This window comes from Tinamus guttatus, unplaced genomic scaffold (genome assembly GCF_059628265.1).
Source record: "Tinamus guttatus ecotype Peru unplaced genomic scaffold, ASM5962826v1 Tinamus_guttatus_pri_ptg000387l, whole genome shotgun sequence".
Taxonomy (NCBI): domain Eukaryota; kingdom Metazoa; phylum Chordata; class Aves; order Tinamiformes; family Tinamidae; genus Tinamus; species Tinamus guttatus.
This window is the reverse complement of record NW_028288921.1, coordinates 250,506-274,788: the sequence shown is the minus strand read 5'-3', so window position 1 is coordinate 274,788 and position 24,283 is coordinate 250,506. Positions and strand designations below refer to the sequence as shown.

Below are 24,283 nucleotides of genomic sequence, written 5' to 3'. Positions count from 1 at the left end.
CCCAGGGACATAGGCAATGTTGTTCTCCAGGGTGTGCTTGCTCCTGCAGTGCTTTCCCAGGAGAGGGTCTAGGAAAGAGCAGTGCCCTGGCCCCAGACACAAGTCACCACCTGTGGAGGTCAACCTAAGGTCAGTAGCAAAGAATGCCCCCTCGGCAGATGGGGGGCTGAGCAGGAGAGGTGGGAGCTGCAGCCACCTGGCCAGCACATGATCAAGGAACTCACTGGACAGCCTCACGTGTGATCAGCGCGTGATCATCTGGTTGATGGGTTGGTTGGGTTTGGGGCTTAACGTGCTGCCAGGCAGGGCGGGGGCTGTCTCTGGGATCAGAAGCTCTATAAATTGTGCTTAAATAAAGGTCTTTGGTTTGACAACACCAAAAACCACGGTTGCTTCGGACACTGCAAATGTCGCCCAAAGTTGGGGCAAGAACACAGGGGAAGCTCACAAAGCCCAAACCCGGCAGCATAGCCCAGCCGAACCAGGAACGGAGCAGGAAGAACTCCAGTGTGCACCCATCACCTAATTAGAGGACAGCATCCTGGGAATCACGGCAGGCGGATTGTCTCAAGGGCAGAAACGCAGCCTGGACGCGCTGCAGCACATGGTGCACGAAGAGAACCGGCAGGTTTCCGGGAAGGATTTAGTCACTCTACTAGAGTGGATTCGGGAGAAGGTACCTACTTTCCCGAAGGAAGGCACACTCCAGCGAGAGGTGTAGGAAGAACTTGGAAAGCGCCTTAAGGAGGCGATGGTGGATGGTGATACAGCCGTAGTAAAACATGTGAGCACCTGGTGGCAGATCATGGTCGCCTTAAAAACGGCCTGGGATCTTCAGGGGGACAAAAGCAATCAGCCACGTGCAGCAGCACCGTCAGCACCACCGTATGCTGGGGTGGCTGATCCTCCGTGCGACCATCCGTTCGAGCCAGGCCCCAGGGATCTGGAGAAGGAACCTGATTTGCAGCCCCAGACCCACATAACGAGGTTACAAAAGGGGATCGAGGGTCAAATCACTGGAAATATTTAGCAGAGAGGCAGTTCAGCGGGGGAACTTAGAAATATTAACAGCTATGCCATTCGTGTGTGCGTCAGCAGTGCATTTCACTGAGAAAAAGCAAATCCTGCCTTAAAAGGAAGAGGCAGGGAAGTGTTTTCAATGTGGAGAGAATGGCCATCTCAAGAAAAACTGCCCCAAAGGCCCGGCGGAGGCAAGCCAGCTCCAGCTCGCTTATTCACCTGCTGTATGGGTCATTGACAGATCCACTTTGAGTGCTGGAGTGGATCTTTTACCTCATGGACAATCAAAAAGAAATTATCACTGTGACAGAAGAATATGCACAGTTAATTCAGAAAGCAAGAATGCACTTAAGAATATTAAACAGCAGTGATCCACGATTCATTTATCTTCCTGCAACAAAGGAAAATTTGCAATGGTTATTAGCAGAACATTTACCCATGCAGGTGGCTTTAGCAGACTTTGCAGGACAGAGGAACATTCACTATCCCCTGCATAGGTTGTGGTCCGAACTTCCTAACATTCCCTTATTAGCAAGGTCTCTTTGGCAGCAAACTCCCCTTTCAGGTATTACTGTCTTCATAGATGGATCAGGGCGAACTAAAAAGGCTGCCATTGCCTGGAAAATGTCAGTGGACGCAGAGTGGCAAACTGAGGTTCAAGCCAAAGTACCAGGCTCCACACAGCTGGTGGACTGGTAGCTGCAACCATGGCTTTTTAAAAATTCACAACTCTAAATCTTAATGTTGGAACAGATTCCTTAAATGTTGAAGGCCTGTTGAAGCACTTGGAGGGAGCTACGGTTTGAGATGGCCCAATTGCTGATTGCTGATTTGCTGATGGCCTGGTTGTGAAATTTATGGACTTTGTTAAATTGCTGAGCCAATCCCTACTTTATTACTCACGCATGGTCACATACTGGGGAGAAAAGTCAGGATGTGTGTAAGCACTGGTTAAGATGTTTTGCAGTCATGGATGTTCCAAAAATGATAAAAACAGACAACGGGCCTGCGTATGGTGCTATGCAAACCCAGGACTTCCTTAAACAATGGGGCGTTCAACATATCTTCAATATTCCTCATTCTCCTACTGGGCAGGCAGTTATTGAACACTCGCACCAGACCCTAAAAAATATGTTCATTAAACAGAGAGGGGGAGCTCAGAGAGATGGCCCCCAAGAAAGATTGGATAAAGCTTTATATGTATTTAATTTTTTAAATTATAACATAGCAGGTGAGCAGATGAGCAGGTGAGTTACTCAACACTTTGGCCAACGGTCAGAAAATTTACAGCCGAGATCCCAAGTTACCATAAAAGGTCTAGTTACAGGGAAGTGGGAAGGTCCAAAAGACTTAGTAACTTGGGGAAGGGGTTATGCTTTTGTTTTGACAGACGAGAAACCAAGATGAGTCCCTTTGCGATGTGTACGGCCCTGGCTTTCCTCAGCAGCTGTGCAGCCTTTGTCCCAAACTAGGTCAAACAGCCAAGAAACGTATGGGTAACATTAGCCATGTCAACACCAGACAATCCCTTTCAAACATGTTTAATAGGAGTATTTTCTTGGTTAAGACAGTTTGGGCTTTGGAAAACACAAATTGTAAAGTTTTTGATTATTGAGTTAATTGTATTTTGCTTGTTGTTAATTGTCTACCTTGTCTGTTATCATGTGTACAATGGTTAATTGATTGATCAATCAATCAAGTGATGACCGCTCAAATAAAAACTAAACAAGGAAGGGGGAGATGTGGAGGTCACCCAAAGGTCAGTAGCAAAGAATGTCTTGTGGGCAGGTAGGGGGCTGAGCAGGAAAGACGGGAGCTGCAGCCCCATGGCCAGCGCATGATCAAGAAGCTCCTTGGATGGCCTCGTGCATGACCAGTGCATGATCATCTGGTTGATTGGTTTGTTGGGTTTCTGGGTTCCACGTGCTGCCAGGAAGGATGGAGGCTGTCTCTGGGGTCAGGAGCTCTATAAGTTGCATTTAAGTTAAGGTCTTTGGTTTCACAACACCAAAGTCTGTGAATCCTTCATACGCTGCACATTTTCCATTGTCCATCTTTTCCCTGCTGTCTCCCATGCAATTAATGTGGCTTTCCAAGAAAATCCTGCTGCTGTGTGCCCTCCACAAAGTATTTGTGCACAGCATGAAGGTCTCTCCTGGCCTTCTCTGGTCTAGGCTGAACAAACATCCCTCTTCCAGCCTCTCCTTACCTGCCCCATGCTCCAGCCCCTGACCAACTTGTTGTCCCTGTGCTGAACTCCCTCCCGTTTGTTCATTTCCTTCCAGAATTGGAGAGCCCAAATGAGATCTGGTATAGAGGCATGGTGTCCACTGTGCCAAAAAGAGCGATAGAACACGCATGTGGCACCACTGGCCGTGCTCTCCCAAATAAAAATCCGTGAGAATGGCCAAACTATGGCACAGGGACCCAAAAGGCCTCCCCTTCCTGACCACTAAGGCACTGAGATGAGTTGTGGGTGCCCTTGGCTACCACCAGGACATATCCATGGGAGTCCCTATGGTAACGGCCAGGGCTTTGTGATGGGGGTGGCATCATGTCCTCGAGGCCATTGTGATGGAGCGATGCCCATGGCAACCAAGGCTGTCTTGGGCCAGAGCACCACCCTCGGGGTCGCACTCTGAGGACAGCAGCTCCAGCAGAAGGAACAGCTCATGTTGGTCCCCAGAGCAGCAAGTCCCCAGGTGCCGCCAGTGCCCTGGAGATGGAGAAGGAGAGGCAGGCGAACGCCTGCTCCCAGCCCAGCAATGGGCGTCCTGCCAGGCGCAAGCGCACAAGGAAGGTGAGTCCTGGGGCTGGAGGGGGAGGCCGGCAGCAGGGATGGGAGCTGCATGGAGAGCACAAGCATGGTGGGCCAAGCCAGCCAGGTGTGACCTCCTCTGGCCAGGGCCTGCTTCTTACTGGCTGTGGGGATTTTCTCAAACACAAAGCACAACTGGGATGCTCCAAAGTCTGTAAGGACCCTGGGAGCCCTGTGTGAAGGATCAGAGAGCCTCTTTGGACCATGTGTAGCTGGGCTGTGCTCGACCATGAGCTTCCCTTCGACATGGGGCTGGGGCTTTCCATGCCTCAGGGGCTGCTTGTAGCAACACAACCCTCTCCATCATGTGCCTCCTTCTCCCTGCAGGTGGGCAAGCGGGAGCCGCACGCAGTGAGGCAACGCAGGCAGACCCTGACTTCATCCCCACAAAAGGAAAGGCGGCCTTTGCTGTCTGACCCCCAGGGCTTTGAAGATGTTGATCAGGTCATCACAAAGGTACAGAGCTGAGCAGTGAGGCCGGCAAAGGCCCTGCTCGACTGCGCGGAGTTGCTGGGAAGCAGGCAGGAAGCGGAGGGAAGAGCAGCAGCAGCGCGTGCTCTGCACGGCACTCTGCAAGGCCAAGCTTCGCGCTGGGCCACGGTGCTGCTCCATGTGCCCATCTTCTGCCTGCCCCACAGTGAAGAGCCCTCTCCAAAGGCCTCTCCCAGTCTTTGGTGACAGGTTGGCAGCTGCCCGTGTGCTCTGTTACTCCAGGAGAAATAGGAGCAAATAAAAGCTTGCAGACATATTTTGGAGAGCTGAAACAGTACTACTGCACATGCCTGTTGTTTAGTTGGTGTGTGGTAAATACGCTTTGCCCTTTGGCCCGGAGCCCTGTTCACTGAGGATCCTTGTGAGCTCCCATAAAACACCCCTCTGCGGGTGACATTATTCACTGGAGTCTGTAGAGGGATCCTATGACTGAAAATACCCAGCCCCAAGGCACCTGAGCTCTCCTGTTGGCTCTTCCCAGAGATCTGGATCCTCAGGTTTCGGAGCAGGAGGACGCATGGGGACAAAGTCTCCATTACACCTTCAACTCCACAAAGTGTCAGAGCTTCACATGTACTCCCTAAATCGACGTTTCCCATGGCCTTGGGGAATGGTGAAGACCTTGAGTAGACACACAGGAGATGGGAGAGAAAGGGCCAAGGCCCCAGGATGCAGAGCTGGGCTCACAGCATCATGAATGAGGTGCCACAGACTTAAACGAGCAACCCAAAGAAGTCCTTCCTTTGGCAGTGACTTGGAAAGTCACATCTCTGACAGAATTCCAGATGGATGGGTCTTCTGTTCTGTAAGATTGTCTCCAGGATTCTGCAGAGATGAGGAAGACCACAAAGGGAACTTTTGGGAATGTTCTACAACTTCATCAGCTGCAGAGCAGGGAGGTGGTCATCTCACAAAATGGTGGTTGAATCAAAATGCAGATCCTGCAGCACTGCACCATCTTACAGGCTTTGCACCAAGCCCAGGCAGCAGCACTGCAGTGTGTGGCCATATCCTGAGATGTCCAGGGTCAAAAATGCAGGAGATCACGGAATGGTTGAGGCTGGAAGGGGCCTCTAGAGATCATCTAGTCCACCGAGATCCAGGGTTCCAGGGCTGTGCAGATCTCCAGAAGAGGATCCCAAGTCCCAGGGAAAAGTACACTGAAAAGTACGAGGAGCAGTTAAGGTCCAAGACGAGGAAGAGCAGTTTTGGAAAATAACATCACTGGTGGGAGGTGACTGCTTCCAGGAGACAGACGGAAACGTCTCTGTTCTCCCCCTGCCTCGTCCACCTCCATGGCAGTGACCTACTGAGCCCCAGAGGACACACCGGGACGTGCCCCACCACAGGGAAGTCTCCCTGGTGACATGGGTGAAGACCCTCGTTTTCCGGTGGGTCCTTGTTGCTCCTGAGCGCTGCTCCCACACACCCCATGGCTGCTCTTTGCAGCAGCTCTATGGCATAGAGTGGGGACAGGAGGCAGCAGGGCCGCACTGGGAGCCCCTTTCATCAGGGCGAGGAGTGGGGGAATGTTGGAAAAGGAAGAACATCCCTCCACTCCAGCTGGGCTCCCCTCTCTGCCCCATCCCCGCACAGCCCCCAGCACAGCCGGGAGCCCCACAGGGCCTCACAGCCAATGGCTGCGCTGGGCACGAGGAGGTCACTGCTGCCGCAGCCCCTGATAGGCCAGCTGCAGGGAGAGGGCGTGGCTGCTGCTTGTGGGCTCCCTGCTGCCGGCAGAGCTGATTGGGCAGCAGCAGGGCTGGCTCTGCCTGGTGACTGTGAGGTCACCGCTCCCGCAGCACCTCATTGGGCAGCAGCCGGGCCCTGCGGGGCTCTGCGCTGCTGAGATAATCTCCGCGGAGCAGCTGCTGAGCCCGGGCTGGGCTCCTGGCGGGGAAGGGCTGGGGAGGCCATTGCTGCCCTGGAGGGCAGGGCCAGAGAGCTGGGCGGGACGGCGCTGTGACGTCATGTCTTTGTGAGTGCCTGATTGGCCGGCAGCAGGCAGGCAGGCGTGGGCGGTGGGTGGGGGGTCTCTGTGGTGAGAGGAGCTGAGAGGGCAGCAGTGGTTCCTGTGTGGGGAAGGGGTTTGAGGAAGCTGCTGTCTCTGAAGGCCACAGGCAGCATCAGGGATATGGTGGGTTTGCACCTGGGAGGTCACCTCCACCTGAGCAGCTGGTTCTAGGTTTTAGGGTTGTGATTCAATGGCACAGAGCCTAGCTGGAGGCCTGTAGCTAGCAGTGTCCCCCAGAGATCCAGTCCTGTTCAGTTTATTCATTAATGATCTGCATGAAGGGACAGAGTGCAGCAGGTTTGCTGAGAATATAAAACTGGGAGGAGTGGTGATGCTTTATAGCGCTGTGCAGCCATTGAGAGGGACTTGGAGAGGCTGGAGAGCTGGATGTAGATGAACCTCATGAAGTTCAACACAGTCAAGAATAGCACGTGGGGAGGAATAACTCCATGCAACAGGACAGGTGGGGGTTGACCTGCTGGAATTCAGCTGTGTGGAGAAGGACCTGTGCATTCTGGTGGCCAAGAAGCTGTCCATGAGCCAGCATGTGCTGGCTCCTGTGGCGGAGAAGGCCAATGGTGTCCTAGCTGGAGAGGGGATCTTATCAGTGTTTATAAATACTTTAAGAGAGGATGTTCAAAGGAGGAGGGCAGCTCGTGTCATCAGGGGCTCTCTCTGTAAGTCACTGCAATGGAGATGGCCCAGTCAGGCAGAGAAGAGTGCTGGAAAAGAGTCCCCTCCATTCAGCCCTGTTGTTATCCAGAACTTGCTGATAAATCCTTCAGGAATGTCTCCAAATGGTACCAAAGGATGTGAATTATTTACAGTGGGGCACGGGAGAAGCCACAGTTCTTGCAAGGAAAGCAGAAGGGTGAGACTGTATTGTGGCCCTTGTTTTAAATGAGCTGCAAGACCACTTGAGTGGAGCAGTTGATCATCTTGCAGCTGAGCAGATCAAGTGGTTGCACAAATGCCTTTGACCATATTAATCAAAAGAGAGTAAATGTCTTCCCTGAGTGTGCCAGACCAGCGTGCGTTTGGTAGGGGAAATATGGACAAGGCTCAGCCCAACGCAGGGTATCAAAGAAATAAAAAAGGGACCTGGAGCTGTTTTCATAGAATCATAGAATCATAGAATGCTTAGGGTTGGAAGGGACCTCTAGAGATCATTTAGTCCAACCCCCCTGCACACGCAGGGTCACCTAGAGCACGTGGCACAGGACTGCACCCAAGCGGGTTTTGAAGATCTCCAGAGAAGGAGACTCCACAACCTCTCTGGGCAGCCTGTTCCACTGCTCTGGCACCCTCACTGTTAAGAAATTTTTCCTTAAGTTCCTGTGGAACTTTGGTGCTTCAGTTTGTGGCCATTACCTCTAGTCCTATCAGTGGCCACCACTGAAAAGAGACCATCACTGTCCTCTGCACTCCCTCCCTTGAGGTATTTATATACACTGATTAGATCCCCTCTCAGCCTTCTCTTCTCCAGGCTGAACAGGCCCAGCTCCCTCAGCCTCTCCTCATAGGGCACATGTTCCAGGCCCCTGATCATCCTCGTAGCCCGGCGCTGGACTCTCTCCAGCAGCTCCACATCCCTCTTGTACTGTGGAGCCCAGAACTGGACACAATACTCCAGACGTGGCCTCAGCAGGGCTGAGTAGAGGGGCAGGATCACCTCCCTCGACCATCGTATTCCTTTCTGGCAGCTGGGGATGCTCAGTGTGGTGGCACTGAGCATGTTGTAAAGACAGGTTAATGGGAATCCCATTTGTACTGTCCCACACCTGAGTTCCTATCCAGCTGTGGGGCGGTCCCTGGCCAGCTCCATCCTCCTGCAGGTCCCCATATCCCAAGGGAGAGGAACAGGCCAGGCTAGCATGAGCTCTCTTGTGCAGCAGAGCCCAGCAGGTCCTGCAGCCCAGCTGCCTGCAGACCCCTGTGTGGGGCACAGCCTGGGGTGGACAGGGACCAGCTCCTCGGCTGCCCCAGACCTGACCCCGCTGAGCAGCAGCCCCCATTTCCCTCCCTCCTTCCTTGTGCTGTGGATGTGCTGGCAGGAGGCCTCCGCGTTGCCCTCCCCTCCCCTCGCTCTTTCCAACTCCAGCCGAGCTCTGCATTTCCTCTCTCCATCCCTGCATGCACAGAGCAGGTCTCGATGCTCCCCTGGGGCAGCCCGTCCCCTCCTGCCCTCTGTGCACTCCCACCCCGGCACCCTGAGCGCTGGTGCTGCTGCCAGGGCAGAGGTGGAGGATCCCCTGGAGCGGCTCTGCAGGGAGCTCCCAGGGAAAAGCTGTGCCCAGACCCAGCACCAGCCCCAGTGTGGCAGAGGGGGCTGCCCTCTCCCACCCACCTGGTAGTGCCAGACCCACCTCAGCCCAATCCTGAATGGCTCCAGCACAGCCCTGGAGGAGCCAGAGCTGCCTTGGGCCTTGAGATCATCTGGCAGCAGGAGGATTTGACATGGGCACAGCAGCAGCGTTGATGAGAGGAACAGACCCTGCCATCGCCTGTGTTAGCCAGGGCACTGGACGGGTGATGCCTCTGTGGCCAGATGGACTCTGTGTTGGGTGGATACCTGCTCAAGGGTAGGAGCAGCAGGGCCTTCTTGGGCTTCCAACGCAGAGTGAGCTTCCAGTGCTTCTGGATCTGTGGCTAAGGAATAAGAAACCGTGGAGCTGCAGAGGAAATGGTGGCGGGTAGGGAACTGTGGAGTTTTCCAGTCCAACCTCCTACACAGAGCAGGACTAGTTGGAGCCCTCCAGTGTTACCTGGCCACTGCTGGACTCCAGGTGACCCCCGTTACCATTCACAAATCTGCTCTGCTCTTCTTGTTTGGGCACTGGAGGATGGCATCTTCTGTCCATAGATCCCAGCACTACTGGCCCTGCCTGCATCCAGGGCATTATAAGCTCAGACCAATGTGGCTGCTCTTGCTTCTTTATGCACATAAGACTCTGCATGCAGTCTTCCTGGGTAGGCTGTCTGAATCTGAAGCTCTCCTCACGCCTTTAAATTGTTTGTCAGGAAATTTTCTGCCCTGTACATACAGACAGTTTTTGTATCTAGAGCCCTCTCTGGGATGTGCTGAGTTCCAGCTTCCCTTGCCAAGACTTTCCAAACTATTAGGAGGGCCGAGTCGAGCTGCAGATGGGAAGTCATCTCCGCAGAATGATGACAAGACCAGCTCAGGACCCAGCTCAGCCATGTCCACAGCATCAGTCAGGGCAAGCCCAAGGGCAAGGCAGAAGCTCCCTGGCAAGAGGCAGGAGGCCCCATAATGAGGTCGATCACTCCCTGTCTCCCTAGCTCTTGTGCCCAGCAGGTCCCCTCCCTGTCTGCCTGCAGTCCCTCCGTACCCACCCTGCTGCCCAGAACATCCCCAGAGCCCTGGGCCTGCAGCCCCTCCAGCAACTCATGCTTGTCTGCTTGTCATGGTGGGAAACTGACTCTGTAGGAATTGCACATTCCTAAGATTCATGTGAGAGATTCTTGAGGACAAATAGCATGAAACAGAATATTTATTTTCCTTTACAGGAATGTAACACAACAAAAGTAAGAAATAAATTAAAAAACAACACATATCTTTGATGCCAAAACCCCCAGTACAGATATTGCTGACATTATAGCAATTGGATGAGTTTCTTCAGGGCATCCTTGAGCTCCTTGTTCCTCATGCTGTACATGAGAGGATTCACTGCTGGAGGCACCACTGAGTACAGAACAGCCAGCACCAGATCCAGAGCTGGGGAGGAGATGGAGGGGGGCTTCAGATAGGCAAACAGGCCAGTGCTGACAAAGAGGGAGACCACGGCCAGGTGCGGGAGGCACATGGAAAAGGCTTTGTGGCGGCCCTGCTCAGAGGGGATCCTCTGCACAGCTCTGAAGATCTGCATGTAGGACACCACAATGAAAACGAAACACCCAAAGACTAAAAAGGCACTAACCACCAGAAGCCCAGCTTCCCTGAGGTAGGAATCGGAGCAGGAGAGCTTGAGGATCTGGGGGATCTCACAGAAGAACTGCTCCACTACATTGCCTTGACAGCGGGGTAGGGAAAATGTGTTCCCAATGTGCAGGACACCATAGAGAAAGCCACTGGCCCAGGCAGCTGCTGCCATTTTGACACAGGCTCTGCTGCCCAGGAGGGTCCCATAGTGCAGGGGTCTGCAGATGGCAACATAGCGGTCATAGGCCATGACTGTGAGAAGGGAACACTCTGCTGTCATGAAAAAAGAAAAAATTAAGGCCTGTGCGGTACATCCCAATTGGGAAATGGTCCTGGTGCCCCACAGGGAACTGGCCATGGATTTGGGGACAATGGTGGAGATGGAGCCAAGGTCAAGGAGAGAGAGGTTGAGGAGGAAGAAGTACATGGGGGTGTGGAGGCGGTGGTCGCAGGCTACAGCTGTGATGATGAGGCCGTTGGCCAGGAGGGCAGCCAGGTAGATGCCCAGGAAGAGCGAGAAGTGCAAGAGCTGCAGCTCCCGCGTGTCTGCGAACGGCAGGAGGAGGAACTCGTTGAGGGAGCTGCTGTTGGACATTAGCTCCCTCCAGTCATGTGGGACTGTCTAAAGAATAGAAGATATGGAGAAATTAAGAGAAACTTTTAAAGAAAACAGCCCTGAAGTCATTCAGTTGTCCGACACCATCCTCCATTACCCCCCCTTTAGTAAGAGTGTCTTAGTTTAGTTGCTTTGATTGAGCTCCATTTTGTGCTGTTGTGAGGAGGAGGGACATCAACACAGGAACTCCAGGGAGTCTGTCATGCCGTGCAATAGGAGGAACGGAGGCACGCTTGGACATTCACCTTCTATGTCAGGTGAAATCTACTTAAGATGTAGACAGGCTTTTCAGCATCTTTACCGCCAAGACTACACAAAGAGGTTTGAAGAACATAGTTTTATGGAATTGTTCAATATTTTGTAGTTTCTTTGAGATGTCCTTGTCACTCCTGAGGAATGTTCTGCAAAGGACAAATCCTTGGAATTTCAGCCCTGAATCCTTAGAGAAATGCATCCACTGTCTCTATGTGCAGAGTGGGGATATCTTTTTTATCTGTTAGTCTTGGTCTGTCCTGTACTCATGTCTCCTTGAGCTAGGGGATCATTGTGTTCATTATGCAGCCCTCAAAGGAGGCCAGGCTCTGCTGAGAGCAGAGCTGTGCAGTTTCAAAGTGCCCATCTCCAAATTTCTCACCCTTTCTCCACACACCTAAGGGAGGTCTCCACACTCCCCTTCTAGCCAGAGACACACAGGGCTCATTTCAGCTGCTCATGGACAGCCTCTCACCACCACCTCCATACCCTCAGCATCTCGGCAGCTTCCTCGCACGTCGCTCAGATATCACAGATAGGCCATGAGACAGCAGAGCCTTTCTGGAGGGCAGGTGGCAGCCTGGCGGGACACCACAGGGAAACAGCCAAAGGAGCATTAACACTGAAGACGGGCTCTCCTTAAGGGAGAGCCAGTGCAATGCCTAGGCTCACAGGCTGCATTTCCGGGAGCTCCACAGGACAAAAGGTGGCTCGGGAAATCTCACTCCCATACAGACCCCTCTGTTCAACAACTTGTAGCATCAGTGTCTGAACTGCAGCTGAAAACATCCAGCTGCAGAAAGCTGAGGGCAAGAACAGGAAAAGCATGGATGGGAGGGGAAACAAGGAGCAACACCATAAATGTGCTCCCAAGGGAGGCAAGGAGAGGGACAGAGAGGCCTTCTGGAAAACTTTCACTTTACCGTCTGGGTATGTCACCTCTCCGAGGGGGACGTCGCAGGGCAGTCCCTCTTAGCCCTTTGGTGGGGCGGCAGGCAATGGGCCTGTGGCAGGAGAGCTGCCCCTCTCCGCTGCTGCAGGTCTGGCTGCAGAGGAGGAGGCTCCTGCCCTGCACCTCCTGCCCCTTCCCTGCCCATCTCTGCTGCCTGCAGCTGTCCCTGCCACCAGCTCTTCCTCTATCCCAGTGTCCTGTCCCTGCCATTGCTCACAGATCCTGTATCGTATCACCCTCTGTGTGCTCAGTTCTGCCCTACAGAAACATCTGGGCCATGTCCAGGGGCAGCTGTGCAGTTGCAGATCCTAAGGAGCTTGTCACATGGGGTCCTATGAGTCCACAAAGATGATATGGATGCTACCTGTAGGCTAAGGTGGGCATGAAGCAGCTTGCTGAGTCTTCTCACAGACCTATTAATCTCTACGCATGAAGATCTGGGATTCCCAGTTCCCTGCCAAAACAGAAAACTTGTTCCTTCATTCCCCCTGCAATATTAAGGAGGCTGAAAGAGCAGAGACACAAAGGAAAGCTCCTTCCCTTTCCAGTGGCCCTTCTGATCTTGCTCCTGTAAAGGACCCCTCGCACATGCCCTGTGTATGAGCTGGAGCTGTGAGCAGACTTCACTCTGCAGCAGCCTCTTAGCAGCAGAATGAACCTGCCCTCACGGGTGTCTGTCTCCCCACGCAGCGCTTCCCTGCAGCGCTGTGGGGAGCACCCTGGGCAGTGCTGCCCCTCGCAGGCTGCAGAGTCACTGTCCTGGGCACACAGCACCCTGGGCCTGGGGGATGCTGCTCTCAATCACAGCCCATGCAGAGCTGGGTGCAGAGCGCAGCTTCACACCCCTGTGTCTTCCCTGCGAGAAGGGAGCAGGATGCCCTGTCCCTGTGACTGTGTGGCAGGGAATCCCTGCTCTGAAGCGTCTCCTCCTCCTGTTAAATCCTGCATTCTCCAGGAGAGAGACCTTTACAATCTCAATCTGTGATTACATGCACTGAGTTCAGAAGAGCCCTCCAGGAACCTCAGCAGCATTGCCCTGCAGCTAGAAACTCACCGTGTCGAGGTCTGGGAAGGTTGCTCCCACAACAGCTCTGCTCTGTCCTCCCACTCCACACTGCTGTTCCCCTCTCGCTGCCTTCTCTCCTCTGCTGTCCGCAGCAGCAGGCAGTGCCCGCAGCCCTGCTGCTCTTGGCACAGGAGCTGCTCCTGCACTCGGCTGTCTCTGGGCAGTGCTGCCACAAACTGCGTCTGTCTCCAGATGCTGCTCCTGAGCAGGGGCTCTGAAGTAGAGTCCCGGCTGAGTTCAACAATTTCTCTATCCCTTGTGTTCATTACTCCTGGGAAATTATCACTAGAATAGACTTCAACACTCCCTGATGTTCCCTCTCTAAGTACTGAAGGAAGACTGATGCTAGAAGGGCAATTACTCTCATCAGAAATTTTCCACCTCTTATTTGCCAGAGTTGGAAATATCCTGCTCTGAAAGCCCTCATACACATCTCTTAGCTAGACAGGACACCTAGGTAAGGACAAGAAGGGAGTTCATTTAACCATGGTTCAGATATTGATTCCAATCTGTCAATATGGGCATGTCATGCTGGTTTAAAAGCCCCTGGCATGCAGTGGGATTGAGCTCCCTGCCCAGAACTCCACGAACATAAAGGTTGTGGGATTCCCCTTTCACAAGCTGAAGGATGATCTCCAACGATGACTGCATGGGAGGTCCTCGTCTAAGCTTCTGCTGTAACCACATCAGATGCAGGGTGGGAGTCAATTGCCTGGTGACACCAGGTGACATCTGAAGAGACAGGGTTGTCCCAGGCATGGGCTAGTGTCTATTGCTCTGCTAGAGCAAATGTGATACTCACATCTTTCTAGAATGCCTGGTCGGGACCCAGTGGGCCTCTTCCTTGGCCATCTGAAATAGCACTAGATGCTCACTAGTGTTAGAGCCACACTCGTTAGGAAGCTGAGACACATGCAGATGTTATCAATGTAAACTGTGACTGTAATTCATTTCAGACACTTGATTCAGTGGCACTGAAGTAGGCCTGCAAGGCCATGATACATGCCTGGGGTTTTTAGCACATCTGCATGGGCAGGCACTATGAGGAAACTCTGCCTTTCTTTAGTAGTTGCTAGGAAAAGACCCCAGGTTCTCTCAGCTTTTCCTGATACAAATGCAGGAGGTTTGGCTGATACACCAGAGGGCTGTGCAGCCATGTTCCTGAGTTAGGGAAAGAGGACTGGATTGAGCCCTGTTGGTGCCCAGTGACCTGGAGAGGGTGAGTGCTCAGGAGGGATTTGCTGAGGACAGTCCCACTCATTACAGAGCTGGGACAGATGCCCATCCTCCTGGAAGGGGCTATGGAGCCACCATGGAGCACAGGAGACTTCCAGGGGCAGAACATGCCTGGAGTGGGGGTGAGTGCTGTGCTGGGAGAGGGGCTGCCCAGAGGGGCTGTGGAAATGATTCATGTATTCAAGACATAGAAAATATGGGAGTGATCACAGAGATTTCCTCTACCAACTAATGGAGAGAGAAGTGGAAAGTAAAAGGCAAGGGCAGATGCCCTTCACAGCAGATTCAACAAGTTCTGGAAGATTTCCACTCTATCAGCATCGGAAAACTGTGTAAACTGTCTTTTATCTTTGCAGGCAGAAGTCAAGTGTCCGAGCACCAGTACCCAGAGGGACTTGGAGATGTCCCAGTGTCACTGAGTGACTGTGACCTGCATGGGCCTGAGAGCTCTTGCAGGGACCTGCGGGAGAGCTGAGACCCTCAGAGCTGCAGAGGGAGGCTGGGGACAGGGGACCACGGCACCTGGAATGGCACCAGCTGTGCAGGACTCTGGGACTGCAGCCCACCCACTTCTGAAAATCACTCTCCTTTTCAAGAACAAATGATCATGCCAAAGTCTAGTGTACTAAAACAGAGTAATGAATAAAGGTGGAAAGTATAACAAAGCATTTATTTGCTTTAATTCTTTTTCTTAATTTATTTCTACCTCTGTTTGTGAAGACATTTTCTAACCATTTCTGTTACCATCAGGCCTATACCACTAAGCAGGAGGTTTCTTTGTCCCACTCAGAGCCCAGCGCTCAGAAAAGCCCCCCTGCCCTCAGCTGTCCCTGCCACCCCTCACTCTCTGCACAGAGCACGTTGCACTCGGAGGTGTCGTCCTCTCTCGACTGGTGCAGAAAGTTGGAGACCAGCTTCAAGGAAATGCTCTGTTTTGGTGGGGCCAACATTGCACAAACTAAATATACCCCAGTTAAAGCCATGCCCAGGGCCAGGAAGAAATGAGCCCTCTCCAGAAGAGCTCTCAACTCTTCCCTCATCCCAGCTCCCCTTCGACACCATCCTTGTTCTCCCTGTATCAGTCCCATCCCCACTGCCTGCCTTTCCCTTCAGCCCCACTGCTCACCTCTCTCCCGCTCTCCTGCAAGCCTGAGAGCCCGTCTGTGGGCTGGGAGCAGGCATTCGCTTGATGCTCCTTGTCCATGTTCAGGATCCTCTTATAGGGACCTGACAGTGGCACCAAGGGGAGCCGTTCCCTACTGATGGAGCTGCTCTCCTCAGAGTGGGGAGCCTGGCGTCTTTGCCCCCAGCAAGGGCATGGTCACCATGGGGCCCATCCCCTCACAACGGCGTTGTGGACCTGATGCCACTGCCATCACAAAGCCCTGGTGGTTTCCACGGGGACGTTATTCCGATGCCCTGGTGGAGACCACTGAGACCCTATCACAATGCCTTTGTGGGGACTATGGAGATGCCATCATGATGCCTTGGCGGAGACCATGGAGAAAGACACAGAGCTTGGAGTGATGTGCCTCCTCTTTTTGCAGCATTCTGCATGTAGGTGGGACAGTTCTGCATGTTGGTGGGACAATTTTCCCTACAGTTAGTGCTGGAATTCATTGATTAGGGTACAGGTAGGAAACTCAGCATAGCCTGGGGCACTTGCCCAGCAAGCACTGCAATGGGGCATGGTTTTCCTGCAGGTGCCCTACTGTATCTGCTAGAGACACATGGTTGTGCTGGACACCCCAGGCATCTGACAAGGCCCTGCCAGCATTTTTCTGTGCCATCAGATCAAGTAGCTGCATTGAATTACCAGAACTGCTGCTTTATGCCAGAATCTTTCTATGCCTCATCTTCATAGTAAATGGGGCTGCCATTGTATTTGGCATCTGGGGTCATTTCAGATGGGCAATGCAATACTCCTGAGGCCCCCACCCTGATGCTCTAGGATGATGCAGGTCTCCGAGCAGCTGCATCAGAAAAAGTGGGCACTGGCACATGCCCTGGACCTCCTCAGTTTTCTCAGCTGTCCCCAGGTGTTTGTGTAGGAGTGTCTGATTCCCATCCTCCATCTCCAATGATTGCAACTGCAACTAAGACAAGGAGCTCTCTTGCAGACCTCTATGTTGTGCTCACTTCAGTTTTGAAAGGGGAATCACTTGACCTGCCTGTGGAGCTTGTAGGATTTTTCTCAATCCCACTTCATGTCAGGGGCTTCTAGACCAGCATGAGATGCCCAGACTGACACATTTGAGTCAATCCCTGAACCATGTGTCAACGAGCTCCCTTCGTGTCCTAACTAGGTGTCCTGCCTAGGTCAGAGATGAGAATTGGGTGTTCCACAGGAGCACATTTCCATCTCTCAAAGGTTGTGATCCTCTGATGAAAGAATTTGCAAGGTTGGAAATAGTTGCTCTCCACTCAATGGGAAGAGACAACAGGTGATCACTTCAGTCTATTCCAGTGAACATTTCCCAGGAGGAGGGAACACGAGGGACAGAGAAATTGATGAGTTCAGCTGGGCCTCTGCTCCTGAGCGGGGCCAGGCTCCTGGGACGGAGGCAGCTCATGGCAGCCTAGCAGCACTGCCCAGAGACAGCCGAGTGCAGAGGAGAGAAGGCAGCGAGAGGAGAATGGCAGTGTGGAGTGGAGGACAGAGGAGACCTTCACAGCTCTTGACATGGTGAGTTTGTGCTTACAGGACAGTGCTATGGAGCTTCTTGAAGGGGATATAAGAATGCATCACACCCCAAGGGTGGCAGCATTTTTCTCTTCTTTCTTCTGGCTTTTGCAGTGCAGAGGAAGAGGAGCTGCTTCAGAGCAGGGATTCTCTAACATACCACCTATGAGCAGGGCATCCTGCTGCCTTCCCCAATAGAAATGGCAGTGATGTGAAGCTGGGGTGTGTACACAGGATGAGAGGTCTGCGCTTCAGAGCAGGGTCCCTGCACCCAAAGGTGCTGTGTGCCCGCAGCAGTGACTGTGTCGCCTGTGAAGGTCAGCACTCAGCCTGCCCAGGGAGCTTCTCACAGCACTGAGGGGAGAAGTTCTGGGTGGGAGGATTATCCTCCACCAGGTCAGGCTCCTTCTCCTGCTGGGAGGGTGCTGCGGGGATCAGGTCTGCTCACAGGTCTAGCTGTGAGCACATTTCAAGGAACACTTTTCAAAAGGAAAGGCAAGGCAGGCATTTCCTGAAAGAGAAGCTGGTGAGGTGGTGCTTACATTTTTCTCCCACTTGGTAAGAGGAAAAACTGGCAGATTTGGACAACAGACTGAGACTCATTACGAGATTCAAGGAGCAGCCAAAGAATCTGCCAGAGACTTCAGACTGTCCCCTCAGCCATCCCTTAGTCCATAGACAGCACCAGCTTCTCCTGGGCTGCTGCATCAGGGTTTATCTGAGCTGCTCTTTAGCACCTGCAAACCTGGGGGTGCCTCTGGATAGTCCCTGCTCCTGGGAGGTTTCTGCAGGAAGAACTGGCCTCATTTGTGAGTATCGTTGTCCTTCATGTGAATGAGGTGCAAGTACACGACAATGAGGGGCAAGGCTCGGTGATGAAGCAGGTCCCATGACAAAGTCCTAACAAGTTTTTCTTTTTTCTTTTTTTTTTTTTTTTTTTCCTGTTGGGATGCACAAGGGTTTATGCTGAGAACGACTGAAGCGCCAAAGATTTCTGCTCTATCAAATAATGTTCCCACAGTGAGTAGGCAGTGTGTTTGTGTGTGTACCATCATGTATATTATTTATACGCACACTTATATAACAATAGACTCCTCCACTTATCCTTTTGCAGAGAAGACTTGATTTCTAAATGTTGAAGAGCCCTGCCATAGAAGGGGTGGACATCGTCTCCTGCAGGTTGTGTGCATCAAAGCTACTCCTTCTCTCTGCAGTGCCTGGAATAAGGGCGCAGGGTTAAAAGAGGCATGAGGACAAGGTCTATTTCTAGACATCTCGACATGTAGAAAGGGTAAGGTCTATCCTTGTTTCCTTTTGACTGTTGTTCTCCCTTGTTGGAGTGAGATCTAGTGTGGCAGACTCAGATACAAATACCTCTGTTGAGGAGGGCAAGACTGATGGGGGTGAGTCCCTCACAGAGCTCTTCTCCTTCAGATACAGCTGGAGTGAGGGCTGTATTCAGCTCTCATGCTGGTGAATGGAGAATATTCCCAGCAGGGTTTCTGGGCCAAGTCCCTTCCAAGCAATGCAAGACACCATTCCCAGGCATCTCCAGAAACACTAATCAAAGAGTAGTTTGACACATCCAATTACACCTGCAGCACGGGAGAAACAACTCTTTGGAGCCATGGGAAGCGGGTGCCTGCTGCAGAGAATACAGCCATTTCAATGTGGATTACCTGAAATGGGGCTGAATTAAGGGAGAGAGGAAATATGAGGGATTTTTGAGAAACAAATGGTTTGGCTCAGACAAGTCTGCTCTAAATTTTTCTTTCTTTCCTTCCTTGAACAGGACTCCCAAAGGAGCTAATGTCCAACAGCAGCTCATTCAATGAGTTCCTCCTCCTGCCTTTTGCAGGCACACGGGAGCTGCAGCTCTTGCACTTCTCGCTCTTCCTGGGCATCTACCTGGCTGCCCTCCTTGGCAATGGCCTCATCATCACAGCCGTAGCCTGCGACCACCGCCTCCACAACCCCATGTACTTCTTCCTCCTCAACCTCTCCCTCCTTGATCTTGGCTCCATCTCTACCATTGTCCCCAAATCAATGGCCAATTCCTTGAGGAACAACAGGATCATTTCCTACTCAGGATGTGTTACCCAGGTCTTTCTAGTAGCATTATTGTTTTCAGCAGAATTTTCTCTCCTCACAGTCATGGCCTATGACCGCTATGTTGCCATCTGCAGACCCTTGCACTACGGGACCCTCATGGACAGCAGAGCTTGTGTCAGAATGGCAGCAGCTGTCTGGGCCAGCGGCTTTCTCTATGCTCTCCTGCACACTGGGAACACATTTTCCCTACCCCTCTGCCAAGGCAATGTGGTGGAGCAGTTCTTCTGTGAGATCCCCCAGATCCTCAAGCTCTCCTGCTCAGACTCCTACCTCAGAGAAGCTGGGATTATTGTGGTTAGTGCCTGTTTAGTCTTTGGGTGTTTCACTTTCATTGTGGTGTCCTATGTGCAGATCTTCAAAGCTGTGCTGAGGATCCCGTCAGAGCAGGGCCGGCACAAAGCCTTTTCCATGTGCCTCCCGCACCTGGCCGTGGTCTCCCTGTTTCTCATCACTGTATTGGTTGCCTACCTGAAGCCCCCCTCCATCTCCTCCCCATTTCTAGATCTGGTGCTGGCTGTTTTGTACTCAGTGGTGCCTCCAGCAGTGAACCCCCTCATCTACAGCATGAGGAACAAGGATCTGAAGAATGCCCTAATGAAACTGGCTCAGTCGGTGCTAGAAATAAGCTCCCTGTCCTTTCTAACAAGTAGTTCCTAATGCATCTCAGATAGTTCTGTGCTTTAAGCATTCTCTCTGTGTTTATAATGATTTTTTTTACATAAATTTTTGAATGCATCCTACGTTGCCAGAAGCATGAACTTACTCTGTGTAATTGCCATACCTGCTGGAAATATGTCTGTCCTTGTGTTTCTGTGTCAGTCCTGGCTTCGCTCTAATAAAAGTGGATTTCCTCACTGCAGTACTTGAAGGTTGGCCTCTCCTTCCAAAGTTAGATTCTAAAATGTGCTCAGGGACTTTCACCATCAAAGTATCTGTTTCTTTCTCAGGGCTCTCCAGGGCCTCCAGCAATGGTCTCATAGATGATGTGTTAGGGAAGGAGGTTTGGATTCAATTCTCACCTGTGGGTGCTCAGGGGTTCTGCAGGTGGTGAATGGTCAAGCACTATCTTCCATGTCACAGGGCTGAAGATGGATATGGAGCCTCCAGGAGAGCACAGGGCATCTCCAAGGGCACCATGTTCCTAGCAGTGAATGGACCTTCAGAAAGTGAAGGGGAGCCACCCAAATGGAAAGGGCTAAAGCAATGAATGTGCAGGCTAGGGAGAGCTCTGCAGTCCCACAAGCGGCAGTGGGGACCCAGGAGGCCCAGGGAAGGGAGCCTGGAGAGTCACTGAGGTCGCCTTCAGTGTCAGTGTTTGGCTGCCTGGGCAGCTCCTTCCTGCCGGCCTCGGTGCCTGTAGCCAGAGGACCAGCCGGCCCTGCCCAGCCTCCCTCCCAGCTCAGAGGCCAAGGACGGCTCTGCACCAACCCCAACGTGGTACAAGGCTGGGCCCAGCAGGGTTTGTGGGGGGACAGTTCAGTGCGGGCTGTCATGGGGACCATGTCAGAGGGACGTTTCCCCAGGGCTGAGCACCCTGCCCTGGGTGCTGTCTGCACAGTGGAGCCAGGGAGCCGTGTGCAGGTGCAGGGATGGGCACACATGGAAGCCCCCATGTTGCCCTTGGGAGAAGGGAACCTGCCAAGAGCTCTCCCACTCCTGCCCCACCAGCACCAGTGGTGACCAGCCCTGCTGCTTATCCACAGTTTCTCGGTGCTGAACTCAACCACGTCCCCAAGCTGCTCCCTACAGCTGGCTGCAGGGACACCCATGGGGCCTGGCCATTCCTGCTCCTCACAAGCCGCTTGTTCAAGGCAATGCTGGAAGAACATCCTCTTGGCCCTGCCCTGTCTGTGGCTGGGACAAGTGAGCAGTCCCCTCCAGAGAACGGTTCCTGGGACAGGCACTTGGGAACAAGCAGCTGGCATTATTGATAGGAGTCCATCCAGGACATGCCCTCTGGGTGGACAAGGAGGTCTCAGGCTGCCCTCAGCCTTTTGGGGAGGAGTTGGTCGCTGGGAGGACTGTAGGGAGGAGGGAAATGAGTCCTTCCGTGGTTTGTGAGGAGAAGGTGCTGACATGTGCTGGGGACCAGGACACTGTTGCCTCCTGGGCCCTCTCCTAGCTCCTGGGAGGTCATTGCACGAGCCAGCCAGTCCCCGAGAACAGCTATTCCCACAACTTTGCAGCCAGTGCAGGGAGGCTGTGTGCACGTGGGGTGCCCTTTGAGCCTCACACTTGCTCACATTGCTTAAAGGAGACTGCACCCACCTCCTCACCCTGCTTGGGTGCTTGGTCACTCCCACTGTGGTCTCACCCTTGTCACCTACAAGCTCACAGCCAAGCCCCAGCCCTCATGTTCAAAGAGCTCCACACATCTGAGCTGCTCATCCACACCAAGGCCAGCCCCCTTGCTCATCTTCCTGCGGTCCATCCTGAAGATCTCGGACCCTGCCACTGTACAGGCTCTATAATCATGTGTGAGATTCCACCACATCCCAGCTATTCCAGCAACAATGTCTCAGTCAGATGAGCACCTCCATTTGCTCCTTTCTCAGTCCCAGGCTTTATGTACTTGTGCAGGTTTCAGTTGCAGAGCCTTCGCTGTGGCACAGAGAACAGGTTGGTGATGGTGAAACTTGTTCTACCAAGGGCCAAGGACACAGCGTTTGCAGTGGCTGCACTTCAGAGCAGGGGCATGTCATGCAGAGCAGGTGTCCATGTGATGGTGAGAGGAGATTCCCACTAACATAGCAAAGCCTGCAGAGTCCGGGGTAGGGGGAAACAGAGTTGGACTGCCCAGCCCTGGCAAGAGAGGGTTTTGCTCCCTGAGGAACCTCTGCAGCACTTTGGGGCCTGGGACAGAGCTGATCTGATCTCCAGGAAGGACAATGCACCAGTGAAGAAGGTCCTGGCTTGGGCTGTATTGCAGTGACCATGTGGACATCATTAACACTGTCCTTGTTCCGAAAAGAGGGTGACAGAGAAGAGCATTAGAAGGTTTCAAGAGCCCAGGGACACGAGAGAAGACCTTTGTGTGACGTGCATCCCATTAGAGCATCATGCTTACATGTGGACAGTGGCAGTGCCTAAAGGCAGAGGTGGGACTCATTTCTTTGGGCACAGGTGGGACAATGAGGACACCCTAGGGCACTTGCCCAGCACCACTGCAAAAGGACATGACTTTCCTGGGAGTACCAGGCTCTATCTGCCAGAAACATGCAGTTGTGCAGGATGTCCCAGGCATCTGACATGGCCCTTCAAGTCTATTTTTATGTAATTGGATGAAGAGTCTGACAGATGGCATTATGGTCTTGCATCATAAGGACCTACTTGTGTCCCAGCTTCATAGTGGGTGCTGCTCTGGCAGTATTGGTCATCTGGGGTAATTTCTGATGGCCATGGAAATTCCCCACTTGGCCCCCAACTCATGATCTAGAAAGATACGGGTCTCCCAGCTGCTCCATCAGAGCCAGCAGACACTAGCACATGCCTTGCATCACCTCTGTCTCATCCAATGTCACCATGTGTTCCTTTGTGGCCACCTCATTCCCACCCTTCATTTCTAGGGATTACCTGAAATGAGACAGATGCTGACTGCCACCAGAGTTCCTCTTACCAGGCAGCTGACACTCATGCACACCCTGCAAACAGTTAATGTTATTCAGAGCAGGCCCTTGATTCAGTGACACAGAAAGAGACCTGCAGGGATATGTGGGGTGTCTGGGATGTCCTGCACAACCACCTGGTTCTAGCAGATACAGCATGGGACCTTTAGGAAAGCCATGTCCCTTTGGAGTGGTGGCTGGCAAGAGGCCTACAGTGACTCATGTTTCTTACCAGTATCCAATCAACAGGATGCCACCATTGCCTAAGGCCAAGTCCTCCTTATCTCCAGAGAAGCATGCTTCATAAACGGGAGAGCCACATCACATCAAGGTCTCTACTCTAGTTGCCGCACCCTTATAGCTCTCCCTCGGTGGAAACTCTTCCCACACTTAGATGAGGGAAATGGGCTAATGATGACCTCCGTGTGGCAAATCACAGGCTGCCCAGGTCCAGGTACTTCTTCAGTGGCACCTTGTCCTTCTGGAGAGGGGTTCACCTCTGTCACAGGCCCAAGGTGCCATTAATTACCCCTAGGAGGCAAATCCCTCTCCTGTTTCTCCCTGGCCTTGGGCATTACAGATTTTGCTCTCTTTGTGGGAACCTCCTTTCAGCATAACCCTGACAAGTGCTCTCTACACAAGCATGTCCCTGCTGCCAAGTTGGGCAATTGCACACACGGTGTCCTTGACATGGGAAAGTGTAGGAGAGCCCAAGGAGGAGACAGCCGAGGGCAGTGCCAAAAACCTCCTCAAGAACTAGGTCTATGTCCTCTTGGCCATGGCTGGTATCTCTACCGTTGAGGCTTAAGAGAAGAAACTTCTTCCTTCTGGCAACAGGGCCTCCTTGCCTGCTTTCCCCCAGGGACACAAGAGGTCCTGGATCAGTGTCCTGCCCTAGGCCTTGAACACCCCCACCTACACACTGCTCCAACCAAAAGCCTTGGGCAAAGCATGATGGAAAGGATGTCTGTACTCAGGGACTGGGCATCTGTTTGGTCAATCTGCTTGAAAACACACATGTAGGGTTGAGATGGCATCAGAGGTAGCTGCACTTTGCATTTTCCTATGTTTAATCATGGCTTCCAACTCTCTGCTCTAATCAGTCCCTGGGGAGGCTTTGCTTGGTAATGAACCGCAGAGGGACCCATTAACCCGCCAAGAAACTTGAGGACGTGCTTCTGACTTGAACTTTTTGAGAAGTTTCTTCAGTCTCCTCTCAGCATTGGTGGTTCATGGGCTCAGCACCAATTACTCCCAAGGGGTCAGTCAAATGCAAAACCCCTCAGGAGCCATGATTCTTGCCATAATTTTCTTCAATTTTCAAATCTTCTCTAGCTAATTGGAAAGGAGTGTATTAACATTAGACTGATTACAATGAGCACCTGGAAAAGAAAGATGGCTATTTTTTTTTGAGCTTTCTTTATTCTTCCATTTTCTGAATCAGCCATATGCACTTTCTCCACTTCCTAGAGTG

At 52.5% G+C, this 24,283-nt stretch overlaps 2 protein-coding genes across 2 annotated transcripts; one reads left to right on the top strand and one right to left on the bottom strand.

Moving 5' to 3' along the window:
* Positions 1 to 348: 348 nt before the first annotated feature.
* LOC148593479 (olfactory receptor 14C36-like) lies at positions 349 to 10,882 on the bottom strand. The gene is made up of 3 exons (XM_088530782.1): positions 9,977 to 10,882; positions 685 to 775; positions 349 to 401 (listed from the first exon to the last, which is right to left on the bottom strand). Exons 1-3 carry the CDS (start codon positions 10,880 to 10,882, stop codon positions 349 to 351), a joined length of 1,050 nt encoding a protein of 349 aa, XP_088386908.1.
* Positions 10,883 to 18,901: 8,019 nt separating this feature from the next.
* LOC148593478 (olfactory receptor 14A16-like) lies at positions 18,902 to 23,116 on the top strand. Its single transcript, XM_088530781.1, has 3 exons — positions 18,902 to 19,816; positions 21,704 to 21,823; positions 23,045 to 23,116. Exons 1-3 carry the CDS (start codon positions 18,902 to 18,904, stop codon positions 23,114 to 23,116), a joined length of 1,107 nt encoding a protein of 368 aa, XP_088386907.1.
* Positions 23,117 to 24,283: the final 1,167 nt, after the last annotated feature.

Bases quoted from the DNA above. Each gene is read 5' to 3' on its own strand.
- LOC148593479 (XM_088530782.1), bottom strand. From the start codon at position 10,882: ATGTCCAACAGCAGCTCCCTCAACGAGTTCCTCCTCCTGCCGTTCGCA. The intron at 776-9,976 runs ATCCAATTGCTA...CACATGTTTTAC, and splicing joins AGGATGCCCTGAAGAAACTC to TACGGCTGTATCACCATCCA. The intron at 402-684 runs GTAGGTACCTTC...CGACATTTGCAG, and splicing joins GTGTGCCTTCCTTCGGGAAA to TGTCCGAAGCAACCGTGGTT.
- LOC148593478 (XM_088530781.1), top strand. From the start codon at position 18,902: ATGTCCAACAGCAGCTCATTCAATGAGTTCCTCCTCCTGCCTTTTGCA. The intron at 19,817-21,703 runs GTGCTAGAAATA...ACCACATCCCAG, and splicing joins TAATGAAACTGGCTCAGTCG to CTATTCCAGCAACAATGTCT. The intron at 21,824-23,044 runs GTTGGTGATGGT...GTTTCTTACCAG, and splicing joins CGCTGTGGCACAGAGAACAG to TATCCAATCAACAGGATGCC.